This window comes from Canis aureus, chromosome 27 (genome assembly GCF_053574225.1).
Source record: "Canis aureus isolate CA01 chromosome 27, VMU_Caureus_v.1.0, whole genome shotgun sequence".
Lineage (NCBI taxonomy): Eukaryota > Metazoa > Chordata > Mammalia > Carnivora > Canidae > Canis > Canis aureus.
Genome location: NC_135637.1, coordinates 9,318,187 through 9,343,240, shown reverse-complemented (window position 1 = coordinate 9,343,240; position 25,054 = coordinate 9,318,187). Strand labels below are relative to the sequence as shown.

Sequence of the window (25,054 nt, the reverse complement as noted above, 5' to 3'; positions counted from 1 at the left end):
TCTGTGCACAGGCCTTGGCTGGAGAAGTTGGAATGAGCAACGAGTTAGATGATGTAGCCAGGTCTCTTTTCCTCGGGCAAATCCCTAGTATCTGGAGAAAGCTTGCCCCTGACACGTTGAAGTCCCTGGGAAACTGGATGCCTTACTTCCTGCGGCGGTTCAGCCAGTACACATTGTGGGTAAGTTAGATGCAACAGTCTCTTCATTGGTTCAACGTTCAGCCTGGACCACCTGACCACCTCCAGCCCCTCTCTAACTGCAGTGGTGCCTTCGGTTGGCAGTTGATTGGGTGTTTTAGAAATGGTCTTGGACTCTACAGGCATATCTGTATCTTTTTTGTCCTTTTCATTTTGTTTTCAAGACTTTGAAGCATATTATGCACAATCTGATTTATTCATCTTGGAGTCCATCTTGGCCAAATGTACTTCCTTTAAGAGCATATACTTATTTAAAGATTTTAAATTTGGGGGATCCCTGAGTGGCTCGGGGGTTTGGCACCTGCCTTTGGCCCAGGGTGCGATCCCGGAGTCCCGGGATCGAGTCCCACGTTAGGCTCCTGGCATGGAGCCCACTTCTCCCTCTGCCTGTGTCTCTGCCTCTCTCTCCTCTCTCTGTGACTATCATGAATAATAAATAAATAAATAAATAAATAAATAAATAAATAAATAAATAAATATTTTAAATTTAGAGACACCTGGGTAGCTCAGTGGTTGAGTATCTGCCTTTGGGTCAAGGCATGATCCTGGGTCCAGGGTTTGAGTCCCACATCAGGCTCCCTGTGAGGAGCCTGCTTCTCCCTGTCTCTGCCTGTCTCTGTGTGTCTCACATGAATAAATAAGTAAAATCTTTTAAAAAAAGGTACATGACTCAAAAAAGGACATTACTTAAAAAAAAGATTTTTAAGTTTATTTGACAGAGAGAGGGGGCACACAAGCAGCGGGAGGGGCAGAGGGAGAGGGATAGGGAGAAGCAGACCCCCCACTGAGCAGGGAGCCCAACGTGGGGCTCAATCTCAGGATCCTGGGATCATGACCTGAGCTAAAGGCAGAAGCGTAACCACCTGAGCCATCCAGGTACCCCTCTAAGTACATTTAGATCTACTTTAGTCTTTTTTAAGGGGACCCTGTTTTATAGATGTTCCATGTCCTTTCCCCTGATGGACATTTAGGTGGTTCCGTTTGGGTTTTTTTTCTTCTTAGTCAGTGTGGACAACACTCTGGCGCACGTGTCTTTGCATTCTCACATGAGTCTATTTCACGGGTAAATCCCTACAACAGCAGAGTTGGGTCCCAGGGTGTGCACTTTGCATTCTGATAGCTCTTGTCAGATGGTCTTCTCGACAAGTGGAAACCACAGTGAACAAATACGATTATTTCCTTCCTCTCTGCCGCACTGGCTGTTCTTAAAATATTTTGGATCTTTTCTCCCTGATAGGTAAATCATAATATGTTATGATAGGTAAATAATACTATGTTTGGGTGTGCATTTCTTTAATTATGTTGAGGCAGAGCATATCTTACATACACGTAGATACCTTCTTTTCCCGTGAATCTTTTTGTGTCTTGATTTCCTTTTTATCCAGTTCTCTATCTTTTTAAACTGATCTTTTAGAGCTCTTTGTGTAGCAAGGAGATTAGCTCTTTGTCTGCCAGTGTTGCATTTCTCCCAACTTGTCATAAGTCTTTTGATTTTATGGCATTCTTTCTGTAAGAAAGTTTCACATTTTTATTTAGTCAAGTGTATCGGTCTGTTCTTTTATGGCTTCTGGGTTTTGCATTCCCAACTCCAAGATCGTGACAACATTCATTGGTGATCTGATCTGAGAACATTCATTGGTGATTCATTGGTACTTTTGTGGTTTCACTTCTTTTCTAGCTAAATCTTTGTTTCCTCTGGAATCTAGTGGTTCAGCTTATTTTCCCCAGCAGGCTGCCAGTTGTTCAAATACCCCTCTTTTGCCTCTACTGTGAAGTATGCTTTTATCATGAACTAAACTGATCAGCTCCAGCCCTGGCACTTGATGGTGGCCCCAGGCTCCTGCCAGTTTCCCTCCCTCCCCTCCAGGTTACTGAGAGTGAGCCCAGTGTGATGTGGCTCTCGGGGCTGCACATCCCAGAATCCTACCTCACGGCCCTGGTGCAGGCCACCTGCCGGAGGAACCACTGGCCACTGGACCGCTCCACCTTGTTCACGCAAGTGACCAAGTTCCAGGATGCAGATGAAGTAAATGAGCGGGCAGGACAAGGTACAGTCAGCTCGCGGTGGAGTGTCCCTCCTCGGGCCACCCCCGATTCAGAGGAGCAAGCGTATGTGGGCCAAAATGGGCCAGGCCATGTTCGAAAATGAGCTAACATTGGTTAACTGCTGCTAACATTGGTGCTGTGTGTGTACTAACCGTGTCTTGACCTCTCTGAGGGTGAATACATGGGCTTCTCTTCCAGTTTCAATGCCGAGACCTGAGGTTGATGTCATAGGGACCTGAAACATGTTCACCCTGCTTGTTTGTGGGAAGTGGGCTCCTCGGTCAGAATTAGATCCTTCATGGGATCCCTGGGTGGCGCAGCGGTTTAGCGCCTGCCTTTGGCCCAGGGCGCGATCCTGGAGACCCGGGATCGAATCCCACGTCGGGCTCCCGGTGCATGGAGCCTGCTTCTCCCTCTGCCTGTGTCTCTGCCTCTCTCTCTCTCTGTGTGTGACTATCATAAAAAAAAAAAAAAAAAAGAATTAGATCCTTCAAAGAACTGGATCCCTGAGGGCTTCTCTGGAAACCCTGAGGGGCCAAGGGGGTGGGTGTTAAGAGGGCAGGTCAGACCAGGTTGGACCCGTTAAATTATAACATCAGGTCCCTTTAGCATTGGTGACTGGTGCCGCAGACTGGCTGGGAGCTGCCGTTTCCCAGGGCTGTGCCCCATAGAGGACCTTTCACTGTGAGCAGCAAGAGCCCTTGAGTGAGCTTGGAGTTGGGGTTCATGGTGGAGATTCAGGGATGCTCACTGTTCCCATAGCACAAGGCCAGCGAGATTTCAGAGGAACTAGCAGGTATCAGGGCCACCACACTCTCTGGGCGAGCGACTGTCCTCTGCTACTGTGAGAGTCTGTGTGTTCTGTTCCCCAGACACCATTTTCTCTGCCAGGCTTTGACTTTCTACTCCCACTCCCTCTGGCTCAGGAGGGATTTGGGATTGCTGTGGTACCAACTGACTGGTGCTTCTGTCTTTATAACCTGGGGGCCCAAGCGGTCTAGGTCTGTGTGCCTTGAAGCAGATTTCTGTGAGAGGCAACCACCCCTTGTCTCCTTGACCAAGGCTGTGGGTGGGGGGGAGCTCCTGAGGTCTACAGAGTGTCCTTTCTGGGATGTCCCTACATAAAAGAAAGGACGACCACCTCTTCTGGAAAATAACCTGGGCTGTGTCTGGGGGAAGGAAAGCCAGCTAGTTGCCTTTGTGTGTGTGTGCTACCGACATCTAGTAGAGCTGCTGCACAGCAGCATTGCTGGTGCCTCCATGTAAATCCTGGTCTCTTCCTGGTATCTCTAGGATGCTTTGTCTCAGGACTGTATCTAGAAGGCGCTGACTGGGATGTAGAAAAAGGCTGTCTTATCAAGAGCAAACCCAAGGTGCTGGTGGTTGACCTGCCGATCCTGAAGATCATCCCCATTGAAGCCCATCGCCTCAAACTGCGGGTAGAAGGCTGACGCCTGCTCCTATGTGCTCCCCCCCGCCCACTTCTTAGCGTCGGGTCACACATGGGGTGGGTCAGACAGTCTTGCCCTTTAAAACACAGGTGCTTAACCTTTTGTGGATGGGGGAAACCTTGAGATAGGACAGAAGCTTGGAGCCACACATGTGCACTTGTAAGCAGAGACTCCCTGGGCAGCACAGCTTCACGCACAGAGCTGTGATCCGGCCTGACTTCAGGAGAGACTCCTCCCTTCCCATCACATTCTGCGGACATTGCTTGAATCTTAAAGTACTTACATCTGGCATGGCAGCAGGCGCCTCCTGCCTGGCCCCGAGCCCAGATCTGCTTTTAATGTGTCTGTGGGAAGCCCTGTCCGCCTTCAGTTAGCGGAGGGAGGCCCGCAGAGCCTCGGCCAGGGCTCATAGGAGGCACACTGCCCTCGGCGCTAAGGTGGAGTGGCACATTCCCCTGGGCCTGAGCTCCTGTGCCCTCCGTGGGGATCTCACATACGTTTCCTTTGCAGAACACCTTCCGGACGCCAGTCTACACCACCTCCATGAGAAGGAATGCCATGGGAGTCGGCCTGGTGTTTGAAGCTGACCTCTTCACCACGAAGCACATTTCTCACTGGGTGCTGCAGGGAGTGTGCCTCACCCTGAATTCCGATTGACTGGGCGAAGAAACCCACCCTGTGAGCTCCATCTGGGCTGGCGGTGGCAAATGGGAATTTGTCAATAATGGTCATGTCCCCGGTCCCCTCTTGGGGCCTGGAAAGGCTGGAGGTGGACTCTTTCCATATAAATTAAGCTGATGGTTTTATTTTTCAGCTATTTCTAAGGATTCTGCATATTTGAAAAGTAAATACTAGAAATCATTTTAAGGTATGTCGTTTTCTTTCCGTTCTCAGAGGAGACGTGTGATTAGGCAAAGATGCCGGGCTGCTGGGTGGGGTGACCAAGTCCTCTTCCAGGGCCGATAATACTGCCCAGAGCAGGGATGGCCACCCCTCCCACCTTCCAGAGCTGTCCAGCCCACCAGCTGGGGGTGGGGAAGGACCTTCGGCTGGTGTGTAATTCCCACCACCTGGCCGGGTCTGTGTGGCACTGCGTGCAGACTTAGAACAGCCCGCTGGCTCCTGGGCATCCCTTCCTTCTGGCACCCTGGGGCCAGGCCTGCTGGAGGGGAGGAGTGGCTTTACTCTCCAAGGGTGGAGCAGGGTGGAGCATCAGCCAGCCATGGGCCTGAAAGCCTACAATCTTCACAGGGGCAGCTCTAGGCAGTGCCGTAGAATAGGGACTCCACTTTCTGGAAGACAAACTGCCACCACTGGGCGGGAGCCCTGGCACATGACACAGGGTGAGAATGCAGTAGTGACTGAGGGGCCAGCTGTTTCTGCCCCTCCCACAGCCTCCCTCCTGCCCCCGCTCCTCCCTCAGATAGCTTAATAAAAGACACAAAACAGAAAGAGGCAGGTTTAGAAAATAAAGTTTGTTGGGATCTTGAACATTTTGGATAAAACTAACAAAAACTATGAACACACATTCAGATTGTGGTGATATGAGAAGTAACATCATCTTATTTAGTTCCTGTGATATACACATACAGCTGGTCAGCTACCGGTGCTGCCCTGGGCAAGGCTTGTTGGGAGGTTACAGGGTCTCCAGGTGGGAGCAGGGGCTGCTCCGGACGGGCTGCCCTGGAAATTGGAGCGAGAGGGTCAAGGTCGGTCGGCATGTATTGCTCCGACTGCATAATGAGGCGTGTGACTATCTGATTTCATTAACGCTGAGTAGTGATGCAGCCTGTGGCCTGTGCTTTGTCCACGAGCGCACGGACATTACACAGAGTGGGATTAAAAGCAAGCGATTCGGCACACAGGTGTTTGGCCACAGCAATTAGTAAATACATATTCTGCAGCAGGGACACGATCGTATTCTGGTGTCAGTGAGAGGGCAAGAGGAGCAGGAGAAGAATCTGTTGACAGGTCTGAAAAAAATTTGGCATGCATGGGAATTAAAAAAAAAAAAAAGGTGTGGATGAGTTTTTCCTAGTAGCAATCACAGTGCATCGACAGCCAAGGGTGAAGGGTTGCCTGGAGCAGGCCTCACACAGTTCTGTCCGTCCCTGAGTGCTTCCTCACAACCTTTCCTCCATTCACCTGGTCGACTGCCAGCGTCTCCAGCTCAGGCTGGGTGTGTGGTGGGGCAGCATGGTGGATGCGATGGGCCACCCCCACATGAGCCTTGTGCTGCTGCTCGCGGGCTGGGCTGTGCCGCTCACTTGAGCTGCGGTCGGAGGCGATGGGGGGGATGACCAGAGGCCTCTCCTTGATGAGATGGGCCTCAGCTGACTCCCTGGCCAGCAGGAATGGGGTGGGGTCAGGCATGGCATCCACTGGCTCCCGCAACAGTAGTTTCCGGCTCTCGGCCCCAAATCTGTAGACCTCTTCAAATTCCGGGTGCAGGGGGGCTGAGAGGCTCTTTTTCATGCGGCGGCGGGGCGTTTCAGGCAGCTTGTCCTTGGGGGGGGCCGGCTTGTAGCCAGCTGGCACAGGGCTCCCCGATGGGCTGCCATCCGAGGTCCCACTGGCGCTCATGAGCTTTCGCTTGGCGGCGTGCAGTTGGGCAGTCAGGTAAGCGATGGTGCTGGCGCGCTGCTCCAGCTCGCCGGACAGCATGTTCAGCTTGTGGCTCTTCACCTTGAGCTCCTCCAGGTACTTCTTCTCCCGCTCCTTGACGGTGTTCTCCAGCACCACGATCATGGCGTTCTTCTGCTCCAGTTCTTTGAGCAGTTCGTTGTTCTCTTCCTCCTGCAACTTCAGTTGGGCTTCCAGTTCTTCACATCTTCTCTTTAGTTCACTGCTTCTGGAAGACCCATCTCCTAGAAAAGCAAGCCAAAGGATGGGTTTAAGACACCCTCTCCCACCCGCCGCCACCACCCCAAGCAGAGGCAGGGAGTCTTCCTGTCTAGGCTGGTCCCTCTCCCCAGCACGAGGATGGGTGAGAGGGCTGCCAGGGGCCACGGGCATCTTGCCCCTGCCTCCATCACTCTCCCTTCACCAAGGTGGGGACCCAGTGCCCTCTGAGTTCCTTCCAGCTCTCGGTGCCCTGGCTCATTGCACAGAAGAATGCCTCCACACTTCAGAACTGCTCAAGTCACAACAGGCAGTCTCAGGGTATTGGAACAGTGAGCAGATCCCTGTCTGCTTGGGCAGCATTTACTAAGTACCTGCTTCATTTGAAGCACCATTTTGAAAGACAATTAAAAGCACAAACTCTGAAGCTGCAGAGAGATAGGGGAGGCCGCCACCTTCCCTGCCGCACAGGCCCTCTGTCTCAGCATGTCTCAGAGTGGTGGGTATCCCTGTGCCTGTGCTGGGGGCTCTGCCTTGGCCCCTGACCCACCCCATGTGCACCCACCACCAGCCGCTCAGGGATGCCCCCGGGATGTCCCTGTGCAGGACAGGGAGCCGGCATCTGCGGGAACCTCTCACATGAGGTAGTGGTGGGGTGAGTGGGGACCTGACTCCAGGGCTATGGACCGATGTTTATTGGCTCCCAATTTGGATCTCTTCCGTCCACCTGCCCCCACCTCCCTGAGACTCCGGAGAGCTGCTCTTTAGTTCCCAGGATCACCACCTCCAAAGTGGCACCTCTGATTTCCACTCTTCTATAAGAAGCTCTGCTCTACCTCCTCCACCTTTCTAGAAGTTTCAGTCTTTCCCCCATAAAAGCTGCATGTGCACTGAGCTGAGGCAGCAACTGCTCTTTATCACCTACAGCCAGACTCCCCAGCTGCCCAAGTGCTCAGTCATAGTGTCACTTTTTAAGAAATAAAAAACTTTTTTTTTAAGTCACCAAACATGGGGCTCGAACTTAAACCCCGAGAGATCAAGAGTCACAGGCTCTATGGACTGAGCCAGCCAGGCGCCCCTCACTGTAGCATTTTTTAAACACGTTCTCAGGTCCCCTCCTTGACCCTTGGAATCAGAACTTCAGGAGAGGGAGTCCAGGAGCCTGTATCTTCACCCTGGGTCCCTAAACTGAGCAAGTTCTTCAACTGCTAACATAAAGCAGTGATTTCCAGTGCTGGGAGGGGGAGTTGCCCCCACCAGGACCAGCTGAGAGCTCTCCAACTGCCCCCACGGGAGACACGTTGGACACACTGTCACCTTGGACCCCTGCTGCTGCTGATGGTGGGTGTGTGGCCTTGGGATTTAGGGCTGAGAACCTCGAGGGGCTCTCTAAAGGCCAGGGGAGGAGGAATCAGGCATACGAACTCCTTCCTCCTGTATGTAGAGGGTTCAGGGCAAGAATCATGCTTCTTCTGAACAGCCTGGCCAGGACGGGGCATGGAAGTGAGGACACCCTGATTCCTGCAATGTGGATGGCAGGGGTGCAGGACACCCTATTCTCCTGAATCCATGGAAGCCCACATCCTGGCCCAGGGATATGGGGGTGAGGGGGGAGAGAACCTGGCAGCATAGGGTGGGCTCTGGTCTCCAGGCTCCTCCTCTGCCACACAGACAAAAGGACATCTGGGCCCCTGAAAGGTATCCTTAGGAGACTGTAACCTGAGTGCCACGAATGGAAAAGTCAGTGCTTGGTCATGCACTGAGACCCATGGAAAGGTCTGTGTCTGTCATTGGGACTCGGACACACTCATGAATAATGACTGCCGTTGTGCAGCCTATTTAGGAAAAGGCATCTTGACTCCAGTATGGATTCTGCACTTTCCAAAGCCTCACTCAGTTCCAGGGAGCAAGCTATTTGTTGTTGGACACAGAGGCCCCAGTTCTAGCTCCTCTGCCCCAGATGCCATCAGGATGTTATCTTTGGGGCTCCCTGAGGATTCTGCTTGGGGGAAGAATTTCTGGGACTGCAGTCTATATAAAGGCATTCATGATCCTTTGGGGACTGTCTAGTCATTTGGTGGCTCATTCAACCAGTGTGTCAGGAGTGCCCGCTCTGTGCCAGGTCCTGGGCGAGGCTTGAGGGACAGAGGAGGAGGGACCCTGCTCCTTCTCCTCTTTCTGGCTTATCTAGCAAATACATTTTCTTCTAAATATGTAGCTAGTGAACAAATGGCACCAACATGTGCCATAATGGGAAATAATATTGTTATTCACTTTTGGGGAGGACATTCTTACCTGTCTGGTCTGAACTTTTGACGGTCAGCTCATATGTTAAATCTAAAAATGAAACCATATACATTAATTTTGTATGTTTACAGTAGGTTTCAAAGCCTTTATCAGCTCTGAAAAATGCAGAACTGATTCCCATGATCAGCCTGCGAGTTCTGCCCAGACAGAGCAGGGTTGGCAGTATTAGTGGCAGGCGTGCAAATGGCAGGAACCACCCGTGGCCACTATCCTTTGTAGGGCTCAGAGAGACCCTCCCTTCCCTCAGGCACACCCCAGCATCCATAGTTAGCAAGCAGCTTGCTCTGTATGTTACACTTTGGTGATCAGTTCCAAAATGCACTGTAAATCCTAACCATTGCATTTTGATCTTCTAAGTCCTCAGTATGCCAAGAAATGGCTTTGCAGCTTTACACTTGGTACATGTCGATTAGGCAAACAGATGAGGGAAGACACTGGAATGGATTCCAGCAATGGTGGGCTTAACCATGTCAGAGAGAAGAGTGAAATCCCTTCTCACTCCACTTCTAAATGAATCTGGCACGGCTCCTGAGCCAACTGCTGTGTGAGACAGTCCCGACAACGGGCCCTGCTTTGCTCCACAGCCCCGGCAAGCCTGGAGGCCCTGCTCAGGAGGTCGTGTGGGGCCCTGGTACCTGTGCAGTGTTGCTGCAGCCGCCTGATCTCGGCGTGCAGCCCCTTGAGGGTGCTGGCGTGTTCCCGCTGAAGGAACAGGAGGTTCTTCTGGGCACTGTGCAACTGGTTCTCCAGGTTTGTGGCTGCCATGGTGACATCCAGATGACCTGCGAGAAACAGACCCTGGTGGCTATCCCTGACAACAAGGGTTGAGGGGGCCAGGCTGGAAGAGGGTGCCTCCTGCAGTCAGCCCTCCTTGGCTTTGGGGAGTTGCAGGCAGCATGAGGCTGGGCTCCAGAGGCAGAAGAGGTACATCAGGCCTGGGCTCCCTGGTTCCAAATCCTAGTCTTTCCACATGCCACAGAGTTTCAACAGACTGTGACCCAAACTGCTAGACTGCCAAAGATTTCCCTGACAGCGTGGGTACATGCTGACAGCATCCTCACAGGAAAATCGGGCACCTGGGCAATGAGGTGAACATTTCCTCAAAATGGTATTGAGAGCTGGCCAAAGCAAGCAGCAGAAGGAAGAGGCGTGGAGAATTCTAGAAGGAAGTCCCTGGATTTCAGAGCTGAGAGGAGCCCTACATCTTTCTTTGGGAAAGGGCCATGTGGTGACTATGGGAATCTGGAGTCTGTCCCTAAAACCTGCCTCCCACCCACGGTGGCTTCAGTCATCAGCAGCTCACTCAGAGCCTCAGATTCTTTGCCTTTACTGTAACTCGAGAAATGTGGTGAAGTCAATTGGGCTTTCTGGAAAAGCAACTAAAGAAATTCAAGACGCCTTGCACAGCACTGAAAAATGCAAAAGACTAAATGTGAATTATTTGCTTAATTATTCTTGCAAATGCAGAACCTTAGAGGCCATTTTTCCTCATTTGCTATGCCAAAGAGCCCTCTCAGAGGAGACACCACTTCTCAAACGGCTTCCAGTCTGTGAACGGCTCTGGTACTATCACCACATTGGGTGACACCCATCACTGGGATTTGCAAGTGACATATTTACACCCCAGCTACGGAGCTAAGAAAAGTTCATAACTGGAACTCAAGATATGTGTCTTCACTCACAGGGAGAAGCTTCCTGATATGTCCTTGGGCCCCAGGCTTTGCTCCAAAGGAAAGTTAAGGAGGAAATAGAGTGTGGCAGGCAAGCCAGAAAGAGGGAGAGTACAGGGAACAGGTACAGAGGAACAAAAGGACATTCTGGGGGGAGGGACGCAGTGGGGGGACACAGCACAGCACAGCATCTGGTGGCAGTGTTAGCCACTTCCCCTTGGCTGGGGGCAATTTGGCAAAGTCTGTCTAGAGCCTGGGAGTATATTATCCCTATGACTTTGCAATTTCATTTCTAGGAATCGACCAAAGGACAAGATTTACTTTTGTGTGAAAAGAGACAGCCATGACAATGGCCATTACAGCGCAGTTCACAGTCAGAAAAGACCGGAATCAGAATCCAACAAGAGAGAACTGGCTAAGTAAATTATAGCGATCGTTCTAGGGAACAAAGATGAGATTTCCCAGGCCTTTAACTTGACTTCAAGCTGGCTACGGCTAAGGCCAGGGTGGAGTTTCCATCAGACAGAGTTTTTCCACTGGGAGCTGTGAACAGCCTTCCAGTTTCCACCACGAAGGCATGTCTCTGCTGCAAGCACAAGGGTTCCTAGCCAGAACCTGGGCCAGGCAGGGACATCTACCTGGGACCCCAGGGTTCAGGAGAGCCCATGTCACCTGGCCAGCATGTGGTCTGGAGGCAGGACACTGACTCTAATGCAGGATCCAGCCAGGCCAAGGGGCAGAGGGGGCAGGCCAGTGTGCTCCTGTGAGAAGGAGCCCCCTCTGTCGTCCTGCTTGATGCTAACTTTATAGGCACGCCTTGCTCAAAGAAAATAGGAAACACTGAAATTTCAAAACCTTTTGTCCAGCACTGATAGTACAAGATGATATGTGCCCATAACCTACCAGAGGGGGCAAGGCAGGAAGTAAAAATATAACCTCAGTGGCCACCCTGTTCCAATGATGGTGTGGTACTGCATTTTATTTGTAACACATTTAAATCTGATGTAAATAAGCCTTCACATTCTAATTGCCTCAGTGAAATCAGCAGCTTTGAATTGTACTAAATCTGTAATTTGGGCAGCCCCGGTGGCGCAGCGGTTTGGCACCGCCTGCAGCCCAGGGCGTGATCCTGGAGACCCCAGATCGAGTCCCACGTCAGGCTCTCTGTATGGTGCCTGCTTCTCCCTCTGCCTGTGCCTCTGCCTCTCTCTGTCTCTGTCTCTATGAATAAATAAATAAATCTTTAAAAAAAATACATCTGTAATTTATTAGTTCACCACGGCAAGCACAGAAATAAGAATGTGTCCTTGAAGCTTCCCATTGTCACGGGCAGACAGTCTTGGGAAGAAACACAAGGTGAACAGGAAGACTGTGACCATATAACATGCAGAGCGGGCAAGGGAGCCATGGTGACTCCATTTGGGGCTGTGACAGTGGGAGGACAGGGGTTTTCAACCCTATAGCACTTCACCTGACTGGCACTCTCTCCTTCTCCACATTCTGCTGATGTAACAGGCTGAGTGAAGAGACACTATCCGTGCAGGCCACCCTCCAGCTGTTGGATACATACCAACAGCGCAGGCCCGCTTAGGCCTGAAGAAACCAGTCACGTCTCCAAATGGCATCCAAGCTACTAATCATTTTCCATCTGCTCAAAAGGCTAACAGTATCACTGACTTCTCAATGACAAGGAATTGCTGGAGCTTACCAGAAAGCCATGCTTTAAATTTCTTATCCTTAGCTCTTGTGACATACAATTCCGTGTCATGACCTAATCCTTCCAGTAAATTGTCAAGAATGAAGCTATGGAAGCCTCTTGTTTAGGCTCTGGAGACACAGCTGAGAGGTGTGGCTAATTTGGAGGAAGAGAGGAAAGTGGTCCTGGGAGGCTTAATTCAGAAGCTCTGAGACACTTGGGGAGTCAGAGACATGAAGGAGCATTCATGACTCATCTCTGAAAAGGTCAGCATGATCGATGAACATAAAAACACAGGGCATCTACTACCCATGAATAATGCATCTTGCTTGAGCTAAGGCATTCATCCTGTCTCAATGGTGTGTCAACTGTAATGGAGGGCGACACTCACAGAGCACAGCTTTGCACAACACTGCACTTTCTGTGTCAAAAGGGCATTTGCTACAAATTGTGGGTTCTCTGTATTGCAGGTGTTTGTCTTGAGGAATCCGATTTCATTTCCAAGCATTACTGGGAGCTGTTAGCAATTTCAGTTATTGGCTCAGCACGGTCTGGACACTGCCCCACCTTTCTGCTCAGAGATACTGTCCTTAGCTGCAGATGATGGGCTTCCAAGTGACTGGCATTCCAGGACCCAGCCACAGGGTTGGCCAGAGGGCAAGGCCCACACCCAGGGCGTGCACACCTCTGCCAGGAGAACTCCAGCCAAAGCAGCGGGCACAGGCATCTCGGAGGGAGACCTGTTGAATAGGTCACATATGCATTTTTTCTGTGGTAAATTCATTAGGTAGTAAACTTCTGTTAATTTGCTATTCGTTCTACATGTTCAGCAAATGAATGCTTGACAAAGGCTTGCTGTTCTGAATTCTAAAGACAGGTTTTAGAGACCTGGCCAAGACTGCCTCCTAGAGTGGGAAAGGATGCTGACACCATCTCTTGGTGATAACATGCTTTTAATGAAGGTCCTTGGAGAGACGTCAGCTGCGACCTCACTGAGGCTGCTCTGTGGCAGCATGAGGACAAATAGCCTGTCGGTAGCTCGAGTCCAATTCTCATCCTAATTCAAAAGTAATGTTCTTTCCTCTCTTACAGGGCATTAATGTATAAATGATGATATGATAATTTTATTTATGGGCCATCTCCACTTGTACAAGCACAAAGTGCTCTCCTATCACTTACGTTGTTTGTTCTCGTAATACTCCCCTGAGGAAAAACAGGAATATCCCACCAACAAGGGAAAACACAAATCAGAGAATGCTGCATCTGAGCCTTGCAGCTTCTCTGGGCCCTCAGGCTCTGTGGGCGAGAATCTTGAAGATGGAGGTAGGTCTCAATTCCACACAGAAAATCAGACACTTTTCCAAATGTGTGCATTGCTAATACTCTGACACGGCGGGGAAGGGTACCTCACAGTGGCCTCTCAGCATGGGGAGTACACTGTTCCTCCAGCTGCAACAGACCTGGGCAAAATGACAGCCTGCTACTGGGGCCCACTAAGGCTCACCAGGGCCCACAGGCTCTCTGCTCTCCAGGTTAGACAATGACCAAAGGGCACTGACCATCCAGGATGGCAAAAAGGCTCGCCAGTGAAGTTTTCCAGGAAACTGGCTAAGGGCAGGACATTCTGGGCCTAGCTGGAGCCTTCATGAAGTGGCTAAGTCAGCTTGGGGAGGAAGAAGGCACACACAGCATTGCATGTGTGTCCTGGTCCAGGGGGTCCAGCCATATACCTACTCCGAAAGCCGGGGCCACACTCCCTCTTCCACTGAGGCTGACTTAGCAATGAGTCTGTGCAGGGCCAAAAAGCCGCACCTTGGTCCTGCTGCCAGGAGCAGCTCTGGTGCTACCATGGGGAGGAACTAGGACCAGACTTGCTTTTGCCACCTTTTAAACACCTACTTTTTCTTCAACATCCCTCCTAAGCGTACACACAGATCTTACCTACATCTTCATCTGCAAACACGGCTCTGATCATGTTGCATCCATGCAATGCTCTTGGGATCCAGCCTCCAGTGCCAGAGGGTCTGCCTGATTGGCCTGCTCTCCCCAGCCTCACCCCACAATGTCCCCTTGGGGCTCCACACTGTAGTCCTCCCTGACTTGGTCTGCCACCCCCTCCCCCAACACAGAGACTTTGCTGGCCTTTTCCCTCCATCTGGAACTCTTGCCCTCTTGCCTAATGAACTTCCATTCTTCCTTCACATCTGAACTCATGCATTACAGACCGGCTTCAGATAATCTGACAAGGCTTCCTAATGTTGCGAATGGAGGTCTCAACAAGAATTACATTGCATTAATCAGCATGGCAGCACTGGTTTGAACATGACCTCATCCCATAATTCCTTGAAATGCCAGAAGCAATATTTCAAAGTGTGCCTGTACCACATTTCTTAGACTAAAAGCAATGGAGTGGCTTTGATAGGAAAGGGTCACACCATTTAAAAATGGGAAACTTCTATCTTCCCGGGCAATCAAAAGCAGACTTTCTTTTCGCTCAACACACAGCTTATGGAAACAGGGTAATAATTTTAGAGTCTAAAAAAATAGCACACTAGCACTCACGTGGTAGCTGTGAATTAGTTATAAGAAGCTATTTTAGATTCTAGTCATGAATAAGTTATAACCCATTCACGGTAGGTTCTCTCATGCCACAAACGATCAGAACAGCTGTAGCCTGTCCCGCCACCCTCTCTTGTGCCTTCAGCAAGGCCTGTGACGCGACAAGAGCCACCCAGCTCTGAACAGACCATAGCATCCCAATGCTCTGTGACAGGGCCCTCTGTGGCCTCCTGCGGACTCCGTGGGTCGCTTTACCACAGGTCCTACAGCACAGGCACTGCCACGGAGAAAATGGAGGTTGGCCAGTGGCGAAGGCTGCAAGCATCAACATTCAATGTAAGAGGAGGAGGGGATTTCTAGCAGGCAGGTGGTTTTCTAGGCAGATTCCTGGACTCAAAAAGTTGAGGGTGAAAGAAACCTTCAAAAATCAGCTGGCAATTTCAACCCCTTTTATTTCAAGATTAAGAAACTGAAGCCTGAAGATTTGAACATAGTAGGATAAACAAGACCAGAATGGACAAGCCCTGAGAAGGCAGACAGACCTGGGATTAACTCTGAACCCCATCTTGTCACTGAAATCACCACATTATCTAACTCATAGCCTTGTTTCAAGAGCAAAAGGCAATCATGTACAGTGTCTGGGTACGGTGAGCACTCAATAAATGTTACCTACGTTGTTTTTATGTAAATACTTGCCAACAGTTATGTAAACATTCACCCAAGTTGTTTACTGAGTCGTACCCTCCAGTATTTACAGAACATATTCTAAGTATGGAAATGAGCGAGCAAAGAAATTCTAGTGACCTCCAAAGAGAGAAATATAAAAGCAAACAGAAGTGTTTTCTGCTGGCCTTTATCTTCCATGTGCACTGAAGAGAAGCATCCGAACAGAGAATAGAGTTAGGCAGAGCAAGGCACCCTCAGGGACAGTAAAGCCTACTTTTTACTTAGAAACAATCTAAAATGCTCTACAAGAAGCTAAAAGAAGGTCCAAGACTAATTAGGCCATCAACTCTCAATCCAAAATATCCGCTTTGAGAAAGGAAACTTGCTGTCTCTGAAAATGAATACTGACATTATTCTGAATTCACAACAGTCCTAGATAAAAAATTGTTTTACGTTGTAGGACCTGACTATTTCTACTCATACATGTATGTAAGAAATTCAATTGGTAAGTTGAGAATCTCCAAGAATTAGGGCACCAGGAAAAACGACATCATTTCTAGGGAGTGTAAGCATTCAATAACCACTCCAGAAGTAAGTAAATAAATAAATGTTTTAGTTTATTTATTTGACAGAGAGGGAGAGAGAGAGGGAATAAGCACAAGCAAGGGGAGCAGCAGAGGGAGAGTGGGGAAGCAGTGGGGAAGCAATGGAGAAGCAGGCTCCCCACTGAACAGGGAGCCCGACATGGGACTCAATCCCAGGATTTGGGGATCATGACTTGAGCCAAAGGCAGACACTTAACCGACTGAGCCACCCAGGCACTCCTAGAAATATTTTGGTAAAGAGAATGAACACTATGACAAAGTGGAAGCAAAAAGGGGGCACTTGGGTGGCTCAGTCGGTTGAGTGTCCAACTCTTGATTTCTGCTCAGGTCATGATCTCGGGGTCATGAGACTGAGCCCTACATTGGGATCCATGCTTCGCATGGAGTCTGCTTGGGATTCTCTCTCCCTCTCCTTTTTTTTTTCTCCTCTCTCCCTCTCCTTATGGCCCTAGTCATGCTCTAAATAAATAAAATCTTTTAAAAAGCCCCAAAACCAAAGTAGAAACAAAACAAAAAGTGCAATTATTTTTGAAAGTGACAGAAAATCTTATTAATCGTTTTTAGAGAATTAAGACTTTTTGGAAAGATTTATTTATTTTAGAGAGAGAGAGAGAAAGCACAAGTGTGAGGGGCAGAGGAAACAGAGATGAATTGTTGGGTCCTGTCTCTGGCTGGATAGGTAATACATCTTTTTAAAATAGGTATGTCTAAAAGCTAAAAGAGGAAAACTAGTAGAAAGCAAAGAAAAAAAAAGCATCTTCTTTTTTTGAGAGGTAGCCGTCTCACAAAGTAATCTGAATGTCTGCCAATAAAAGGTTAGCATGCTACATGTAAAATCTTCAATTACCACAAATGATAAGGTAGATGTGTACTTACTGATAAGGAAATACTCTGATAGGTTAAGTCAAAAAGTATATTAAAAGCTGTATATATAATGTCATATTTTTGCATTTATATAAGTAGAGACAAAACCTAGAAGGATATACAACAAAGTGTTAAAAGCCTTTATCTCCAGATGGTGGATTGTGGATGATTTTTACTTTTTAAAAATTCTATTTTAATACTCCCTAAAGCTGCTTTAATGATGAACATATATTATAGTCAGAAAAAATTATAAAGTGATTTCTCTTAAAAAAAAGATGCAAAGCAGTATCACATTTTAATTATTTTGTTCTAGGGTAATCTTGGGTTGCTAGAATTGTGATTAGCTTACCAGAACCAAGAATAATTAATGGGAAGGCTGTTTTTACAAAAGCAACAATTCAGTGTCCCCAAGACATACAGAAAGTGATCACAAGGAGCACTTGAGTATTTCCCTGCTCCCATGCATTATACATTCCGGTAATTCTCTGACATTATCCATCATAAAATACAAGGCCTGTCAACAATTCTTTAGACACTGACAGCCATTTCCTCCTGAAAGCATGTACAGCCTAACATTAAAGTTGTAATAGATGTGATTAGAGAGATTGGCAATTAGACATGGGAATGTGATATGTGGCTGTCTGGGAAGTCGGCACTCACTAGGGGCCTACATGATGGATTTATTAACCAAGTTTCTCTGCAGTCTGATTATCTCATACTTTAAGAGTTTCTATTTGGCCATGTCAGGTGTCTTTATACTGGTAGGGGCTCAGCCCCTCCATCTGAAAACATCTCAGGAAGAAGCAAGTCTGTATTTCAGACTGACTGAGAGTGTTGCCAAGGTGGGCAGATGCATGAACTCCATGGTCTGAAATCACATGGTACCTTTTGGGAGTGCACTGGGCCTCCCAGAACACTGGACCACTTAAAAGCCAGAATACTCACACCCTTTAGCAGACCCCACCCCGGGAAGCAGGCACACCAGCATCCCCATCTCCTGGCTTGGGATGGGGTGGGGTAGATGTCCAGGCATAATGACGGTACAGACTCAGCTCAGCACTTTCTACTTCAAAGAGGAAGTGGTAAAGAGAGGTTGCCTTTAGGAAAAGAGATGGCCAAGTGACCAATGGTCTGTGGTGGCTCTGCTTGGCCCTTCCCACTCTCCCTATGTCCTCCTCCTAGCCTTCTGCACAGCATCCAGAATGACTGTCCTCTGGGGACCATCCCGGGAGCCTCATTTCATAGACTAGAGATGAAAACATTCACAACTCAGTAGCAATGCCACTTGTGAACTTCTAATAAGCTTGTAATTTACCAAAATGGTCCTGAGCCAACAATTTAGGGACATATAAGTCTCACAACTTACCACACACACAGTTCTACCCAGTGACATTTTCCTTTAATGGAAGGGAAAATAAGCAGGTCATATCTGATTAGTGTTTCCATTTCTACACTGACTGTGATTACTGCAGATTTTAATTGCCTTTTGGTTGATAACCTAAAAGATGTAGTGACCCAAATGCAGAACTGCCTCTTCACAATAATGAAAAAGGAGATTCTCCTTAAATCTTAGCACTTAGTACTTTGATCACAATCTAAGTTGTATTTCCTAGGCTGAGAAGACGTGTTCACTTGCTTTAAACATCTCTGCCTATGGTTTGCCAAACAGATGAACCATTTCAACTGATATAACTGATAGGGCTTCCTTTATCCATCTTGTGGACCTGCCTAATTATAGTGTAGGTTTCAAGGAAAGAAAGGTATTATTAGCTGACGCTCTATACACTTTAATTTAGCCAAACTTTTCCTTTATTGTTTACAAAAGGTAACATAGTCAATTGTTTCATTAGTGCTAATGGAACATATTTAGCCACACCCTTCTGGGGCATCTGGGTAGATTTTCACTTACAGAAAAAAAGAGACCTAATCCTTGTGCTTTAGGGGGAAGAGCTCTGTCTAGTCCCAGCTACATCATCTTGGACAGCTTCATAATTTGGCTCAGCAATCAAGCAAAAGTAAGTCACCTCCTCTGACTTGCCCTTCTGCAAAATGGGCCCACACGAATTACCCGAGAAGAGTTTAAACAGGGTAAACAGTAGATATCTTTAAGATTATTAAAATAGCCTAACAAGGGATGCCTGGGTGGCTCAGTGGTTGAGCATCTGCCTTCTGCTCGGGAAGAGATCCGGGGTCCTGGGACCAAGTCCTGCATCGGGCTCCTGTGGGTGGCCTGCTTCTCCCTCTGCCTGCGTCTCTTCCTCTCTCTGTGTGTCTCTCATGAATGGATAAATAAAATCTTTAAAAATAAAATAGCCTGGGATCCCTGGGTGGCGAAGTGGTTTAGCGCCTGCCTTTGGCCCAGGGTGCGATCCTGGAGACCCGGGATTGAATCCCACATCGGGCTCCCGGTGCATGGAGCCTGCTTCTCCCTCTGCCTATGTCTCTGCCTCTCTCTCTCTGTGTGTGTGTGACTATCATAAATAAATAAAAATTTTAAAAAATACTTTAATTCATGGGAATTTTGTGCCATAACAATATTAGGATACTATGGTGTGGATACAATAAACAGTTGACGCATTCCCATGAAAAAAAAAAAAAATTAAAAATACTTTAAAAAAATAGCCCAAAAATAGTCAATTCAGTAACCAAAGTCACAGTGGCCAGGCATTTAAGTGATTACATATCCTCTGATGATCACTAATATTTGTTTTTTTTTAAGATTTTATTTATTTATTTGACATAGAGAACACAAGCAGGGGGAGCAGCAGGCAGAGAGGGAGAAGCAGGCTCCCTACTGAGCAGGGAGCCCTATGTGGGCCCAAGACCCTGGGATCATGACCTGAGCCAAAGGCAGAAGCTTAACCAACTGAGCCACCCAGGTGCTCCTAAAATATTTGTTTTTATTGGACACTTATTTCTATGAAATAACATAGCTTGAGTACCAATAATTTTAAAAGATAAACTTGGTCTTTTAAGGAGGTATTTACCTAGATCTTCATCTCCTATCACTTTTTTTGGATGGCTTTGTGACCCTTTGACTCTCCATCCCGTCATCTGACAGTCCTGACCTAGGATTATTCAGTTCCTTCAAAGTTTCCTTTCCATGAGCTTCCTGTGCTGTGCAGAATAAATGAGGCACATTTACTGGTGGCATTTCAGGCTGACTCCCATAAAGTTCTTTCTTCTCACAATGAGCCTTTATTATGTCAGGTCACGAGATAACTCCTAGGATCCCACACTTTACTTCTTCAGTAAATTGTGTATTAGGTTCCAAAGAAGAGGACAGCCCTTCACAAAACATGGATCCACTGGGAAGGTCTGTCCCTTAAACAGGCAATGCTGAGAGCCAGATGAAGCTGATGAGCTCAAGGAGGCTTCCTTTTTTTTTTTCTTTTTTTTTAATAATAAATTTATTTTTTATTGGTGTTCAATTTGCCAACATAAAGAATAACACCCAGTGCTCATCCCGTCAAGTGCCCCCCTCAGTGCCCGTCACCCAATTCACCCCCACCCCCGCCCTCCTCCCCTTCCACCACCCCTAGTTCGTTTCCCAGAGTTAGGAGTCTTTATGTTCTGTCTCCCTTTCTGATATTTCCCACACATTTCTTCTCCCTTCCCTTCTATTCCCTTTCACTATTACTTATAATCCCCAAATGAATGAGAACATATAATGTTTGTCTTTCTTCAAGGAGGCTTCCTTTATCCATCTTGTGGACCTGCCTAATTATAGTGTAGGTTTCAAGGTTTCACACAAGTGCTGTGCGTGCCATTGCAGGGCTCGTCTTTGCAACCTAACTTGGATCTTACGAGGTAGACGAGCCATCAGTACAGTAGCCCAGTGGAAATAAAGGAAAACAAAGAGAAGTAAAATAAGAGGTAGGGTGGCTGTATTTCATCAATGAGCTATCAGCCATGGGAGGAGAGCAGAAGAAATTGGGTAAACATCACTGTGTCTTGTAAGGCATTTTAAAAGAATGGAACACAGTTCAGTATTCTTATTGAACTTTACCTTTTTTTTTTTTAAAGATTTTATTTATTTGAGAAAGAGAGAGACAGAGCACACAACCAAGTGGGAGAGGCAGAACCAGAGGGAGAAGCAGACTCCCCGTTGAGTAGATAGCCCGACATGGGCTTGATTCCAGGACCCTGAGATCATGACCTGAGCCGAAGGCAGACGCTTCACTGACTGAGCCACCCAGATGTCCCCCATCCTTACCATTTAAAAGTCACAATTCTTTCACACTTTTGTCACTTTTTCCAGATGTCTTTTGTTGCTTTCTTCTTGTATTTGACCCCATGCTCCCACATTGGGGTTAACTAGAATGTTGGTTCATGACACACTCTTTCAGGGCTCACTTCTATTTAGATACTTTTAATAATAAGCACCCAATGTATCCACATCTTTGGAAATCAGCAATTTTGGCTTAGGGTGCCCAGATTTTCCATTTGAAGTCCCAAATTCTTAGGTTAAGTGTTTCAGTGTCTTCTGGTGGCTCCAACTCTGGTTAAGGTGTCTTGGTCAGTTGGGAGCCTGCGGGTTTGTTTTTCCTTCTGCTTTGCATCCTGGGCAGGGTGGTCACCTCAGGTCATGCAGGTGGACATTTCACTTGCAGGGTGTGGGCGAGTGTGAAGCAACTTCTACCTCAGACCACTGCTTCATGTGTGCTTCACAATGCTCTTCAGCTGGTTTTGCCCTGATTTTCTAAGGTTTAGACACTAATTTACAATGTGCTAATGGTGATGGTGTTGGATGACAATCTGTTCTGTCTCTGCCCTTAACACAGCCTCTGGGTCAGTCCATGCCATCTGGGCAAGAAAATACTCAAAGACATTTTTTTAGTCATAAGCTGAAAATCATTCACAAGTGTTAGTAATTACGGCTATTATTTACCAAGTGTCAATGCTCCAGGCTCATAGATAGATGATCATTTAATTACTGAAACTACTGGGCAAGATAGGTATGATTATGACCATTTTTTAAGGAACGAAGGCTCAGAGGAGTAAAGACACTTGCCTCAATTTACAAGCACTGTGTATATGAACTAAATGTAGATTTGTTTCCAAAGGGGACATCTTCTCTGCCCCAGGCCTTCCTGGTGTTCTTTAATTCCAGTGTACGGTGTTTGGAACCAGGTTTCATGGCAGTTCCAGGAGAAGGCGTCACCATGCACCATGGAGCTTCCCACTCCAGTAGCCATTGGAGAATGGGGCAGGTATGATGGTGGTGACAGCTGCCGCTGCTCACCTAGCATAACAGGTGCTGGGCATTGTGCTGAGTGCCATCTATGTCGCACCTCACCAGATCCTCACAAGTCCTGTGGAGTGAGTACTGTCTTCCTAACTGTTGGGAAACAGGCACTGGCAGCTTAGATGATCTGCTCTACAGATATCACACATTAATCTGGTATTATCTAGCTCCCTCTTTTCTTCCAAGGAAGGAGTTGTGCTAATACAAGCCTACATTTTACAGGAAAGACCTAGCTCTTGGCTCAGAATTTCTTTTCTATGAGTCTTAAAGCACCCAATGATGCGATTTTTACCAAGGTTTAACCTCCTCCACCAGTTGCACTCCAGTGAAAGTGGACTGCCTAGAGGAGTTCCAGTCATCTAATGAGCCCCAGCGATGCAGCAGGACAGCTAATCTGAGGATTAATTCTCAAATGGCCACAATTTGAATCCTAGCTTTAGAAAAGCCATGCCTAGCTCTCTGTGCCTCACTATCATTATTTGCAAAATGGGAAAGCAGTACCCACTTTATCAGGGTTGTTATGAAAATGAAATGAGCTCCTCCGAGGAGGTACTATCCAACAAAACCTAGGGCGATGATGGAAACAGTCTATTCTCTGCTGTCCAGTCACTAGCCACAGTGAGCATTTGAAATGTAGCTGGAAGGTCTGAGAAATAAATTTTTCCCCCTGTATTTACTCTGATTTATTTCAAATTTAAATAGCCCCATATGGCCAGAGGTTTCATACTGGGCAACAGAGATGTAAAACATTTAGAACAACACCTAGAACTGTAGGCTTCCTACCATTATTACTATAATGTGGAGAATCACCCAAACAGGTTTCCTGGGCACCCAAAGACACCATTATAGGCCTGTTCTCGCTTTGTACTGTCAGAACGATTGAACAGTTTTACTGTGCTATGTCTCCCTAGCATTTATCACTACCTACAATTCGGTCATTTATTTATCTTCCTTATGTTACCAGAATGTAAACTCCATGGGAACAAGGGCCTTTCTGTCTGTTCCCTGCTATATCACTAGCACTGAGAATAATGAATGCCTCCCTCTAGTAATCTGAGCTGGCCCTTTGGGAAAGAGCTCTCTCTAGTTGGGAATTAGTGGTACTCTCAGCCAATCTCTGGTCTGACACCCTTTCTCCTTAGGTAGTATATCTTAGTATTGGTGAGTTGAGAGGATGTGGAACTATTTCTCCAACTGACATGGGAATAAGACAAAGGAGGGAAGGATAGCTAGTTCATGCATGCCTTTGGGGGAATCTCTCAAATAAAAAGACCAAAAAACTATCAGGCCACATAAAAATGAAATAAAGTTGAATTTCAGCAGGAGGGAAAGTGTGGGCCTGTTCAGGATATTCTGAGGAGTTTTTGACACTCAGGATCTTGTTGGGGCAGCTTATTTACCTGTGGAAAAGCTACTTCTGTTATGAGCCACCATGTCAATTTTTGGTGCTGACACTGGCATGGCATCAAACTTAGGATGTGGCTGTGCCACCTGCAAGTCAAGGTCTTAGTTCATGCTGGAGGAACTTTTCAGAGGAGTCAGAGACTTGGCAATGATGAAACACTAAAGGCAAGCTTCGATGAAGCTTTTCTTGGTCTGCAGCAACATGAGAAAAATGTGGACAATGCAGCAAGTTCTCTGTTCACAGGACAATTCTTTATTTCTATTGTGAGATTTCCCAATTTAAAAATGCATTGTTACAAGAGTTCTAAAACCCTGAGAGCCATTCGAATCACCAAGAGGTTACAGTGAGTGCCAGCAGCTGGACATCATCATAGGTTTTTATTTTTTTTTAATCTTTTGTAGTTGACAAGGCCTGTTAGAGTAGACCAAGCAACCCCTCCTCCTTTTAAATGTGCACCTAGAGGTTAAATATCAAGCCAACATATGCTCCTCAGGGCCCACTGTGTCTTCAGTCTCATGCCTACCATTTACTGGGGCTGTGTGACTCAACCACTTAAAGTACAAAGAAAACAAAGTGTAATGAAATCCTTATGAGGTACATGCCAAGTACAGGGACCAGGGGAAGGGTAACATTGGGCATGAACATTGCCTACCACACAGCCTGAAGTGCTTTCTTAGTTACCTGCCTGTCTCCCACACAAGGTGGATAAAGCCCAGGGAGGTCTGGTCCTGGTCATCTGGGCATTCCTGTCCCATGAGAAGGTGCCTAGTGAGCGCTGAGAGGAGGATTCCCTGGGCAGAGATGGTTTTGTTTTGAAGAGGGGACAGGTTCACAAGGAAGAGGACGTTTCTGATGAGGTAAACATGGAGTTTTAGGAGCAGCCATGAGGCCATGTTGAACATGGAAAGAATATTCTGGGGAGTTGTAGAAAATAAGGTTAGATAGAAATGCCAGGGCTGGATTTCAGTTGCTTATTAAAAGCCTCTCAGAAAAGTAGAGATGGAAGAAGAGAAAGTGTGGGAAAACGGAAATTTTGTCCAACAGAGGCAAAACCTTGGCTATAGAGTGTTTAGTCCGGTGGGGCATGATTATGGAAGGCAGGAGCCCTGAGAGCACGTCCTCCTGCTCTGGGGAATTGGGTATCCCACAGAAACACCTGCATGGAGTGCTTTCACGCCTTTTGCCAAGCGATGCCCTTTTTACATACTCTAAGGAGCAGACACTATTACGCCCGTTTTACACATTCACAAACAAGCTTCTACGAGTTCAGTAACTTCCTTGAAGTCACAGCTAGCAAGTGGCAGGGCTGGGCTTCATCCCCAACTGGGATGACTCCAAGGCCACGTCCTTAGCCACGGACTCCGCTACTCAGCCTAGATGAAGGCAATAACCCACGAATGCTTCAGAGTGTGTTTCCTGCAGAGGCAGAACATCACCTGCCCTATGTTCCACTTGTCCAAAGTCCTCTACTGCCCTTTTCCTTCCCCATATTTTAAGTT

At 47.5% G+C, this 25,054-nt stretch overlaps 2 protein-coding genes across 8 annotated transcripts in view; one reads left to right on the top strand and one right to left on the bottom strand.

Moving 5' to 3' along the window:
- DNAH10 (dynein axonemal heavy chain 10) overlaps positions 1 to 5,759 on the top strand; it is a 133,421-nt gene extending 127,662 nt beyond the window's left edge. For all 3 annotated transcript variants that reach the window (XM_077875303.1, XM_077875300.1, XM_077875301.1), the window contains 4 exons: positions 12 to 179; positions 2,065 to 2,245; positions 3,537 to 3,682; positions 4,205 to 5,759. In XM_077875303.1, coding sequence (XP_077731429.1) covers positions 12 to 179; positions 2,065 to 2,245; positions 3,537 to 3,682; positions 4,205 to 4,351 — 642 coding nt within the window. In that variant the 3' untranslated portion in view covers positions 4,352 to 5,759. The remainder of the gene's footprint in view (positions 1 to 11; positions 180 to 2,064; positions 2,246 to 3,536; positions 3,683 to 4,204) is intronic.
- The window catches only part of CCDC92 (coiled-coil domain containing 92), a 31,562-nt gene continuing 11,658 nt past the window's right edge, over positions 5,151 to 25,054 (bottom strand). For 3 of the 5 annotated variants that reach the window (XM_077875311.1, XM_077875310.1, XM_077875312.1), the window contains exons 2-4: positions 9,478 to 9,624; positions 8,831 to 8,872; positions 5,151 to 6,561 (exon numbers count right to left, since the gene is read on the bottom strand). In XM_077875311.1, the coding sequence (XP_077731437.1) occupies positions 5,786 to 6,561; positions 8,831 to 8,872; positions 9,478 to 9,607 (948 nt within the window). In that variant the 5' untranslated portion in view covers positions 9,608 to 9,624 and the 3' untranslated portion in view covers positions 5,151 to 5,785. Of the gene's footprint in view, positions 6,562 to 8,830; positions 8,873 to 9,477; positions 9,625 to 12,775; positions 12,907 to 19,889; positions 20,053 to 25,054 lie in introns of those variants that run through there. The other 2 variants (XM_077875309.1, XM_077875308.1) reach the window with 2 other exon arrangements.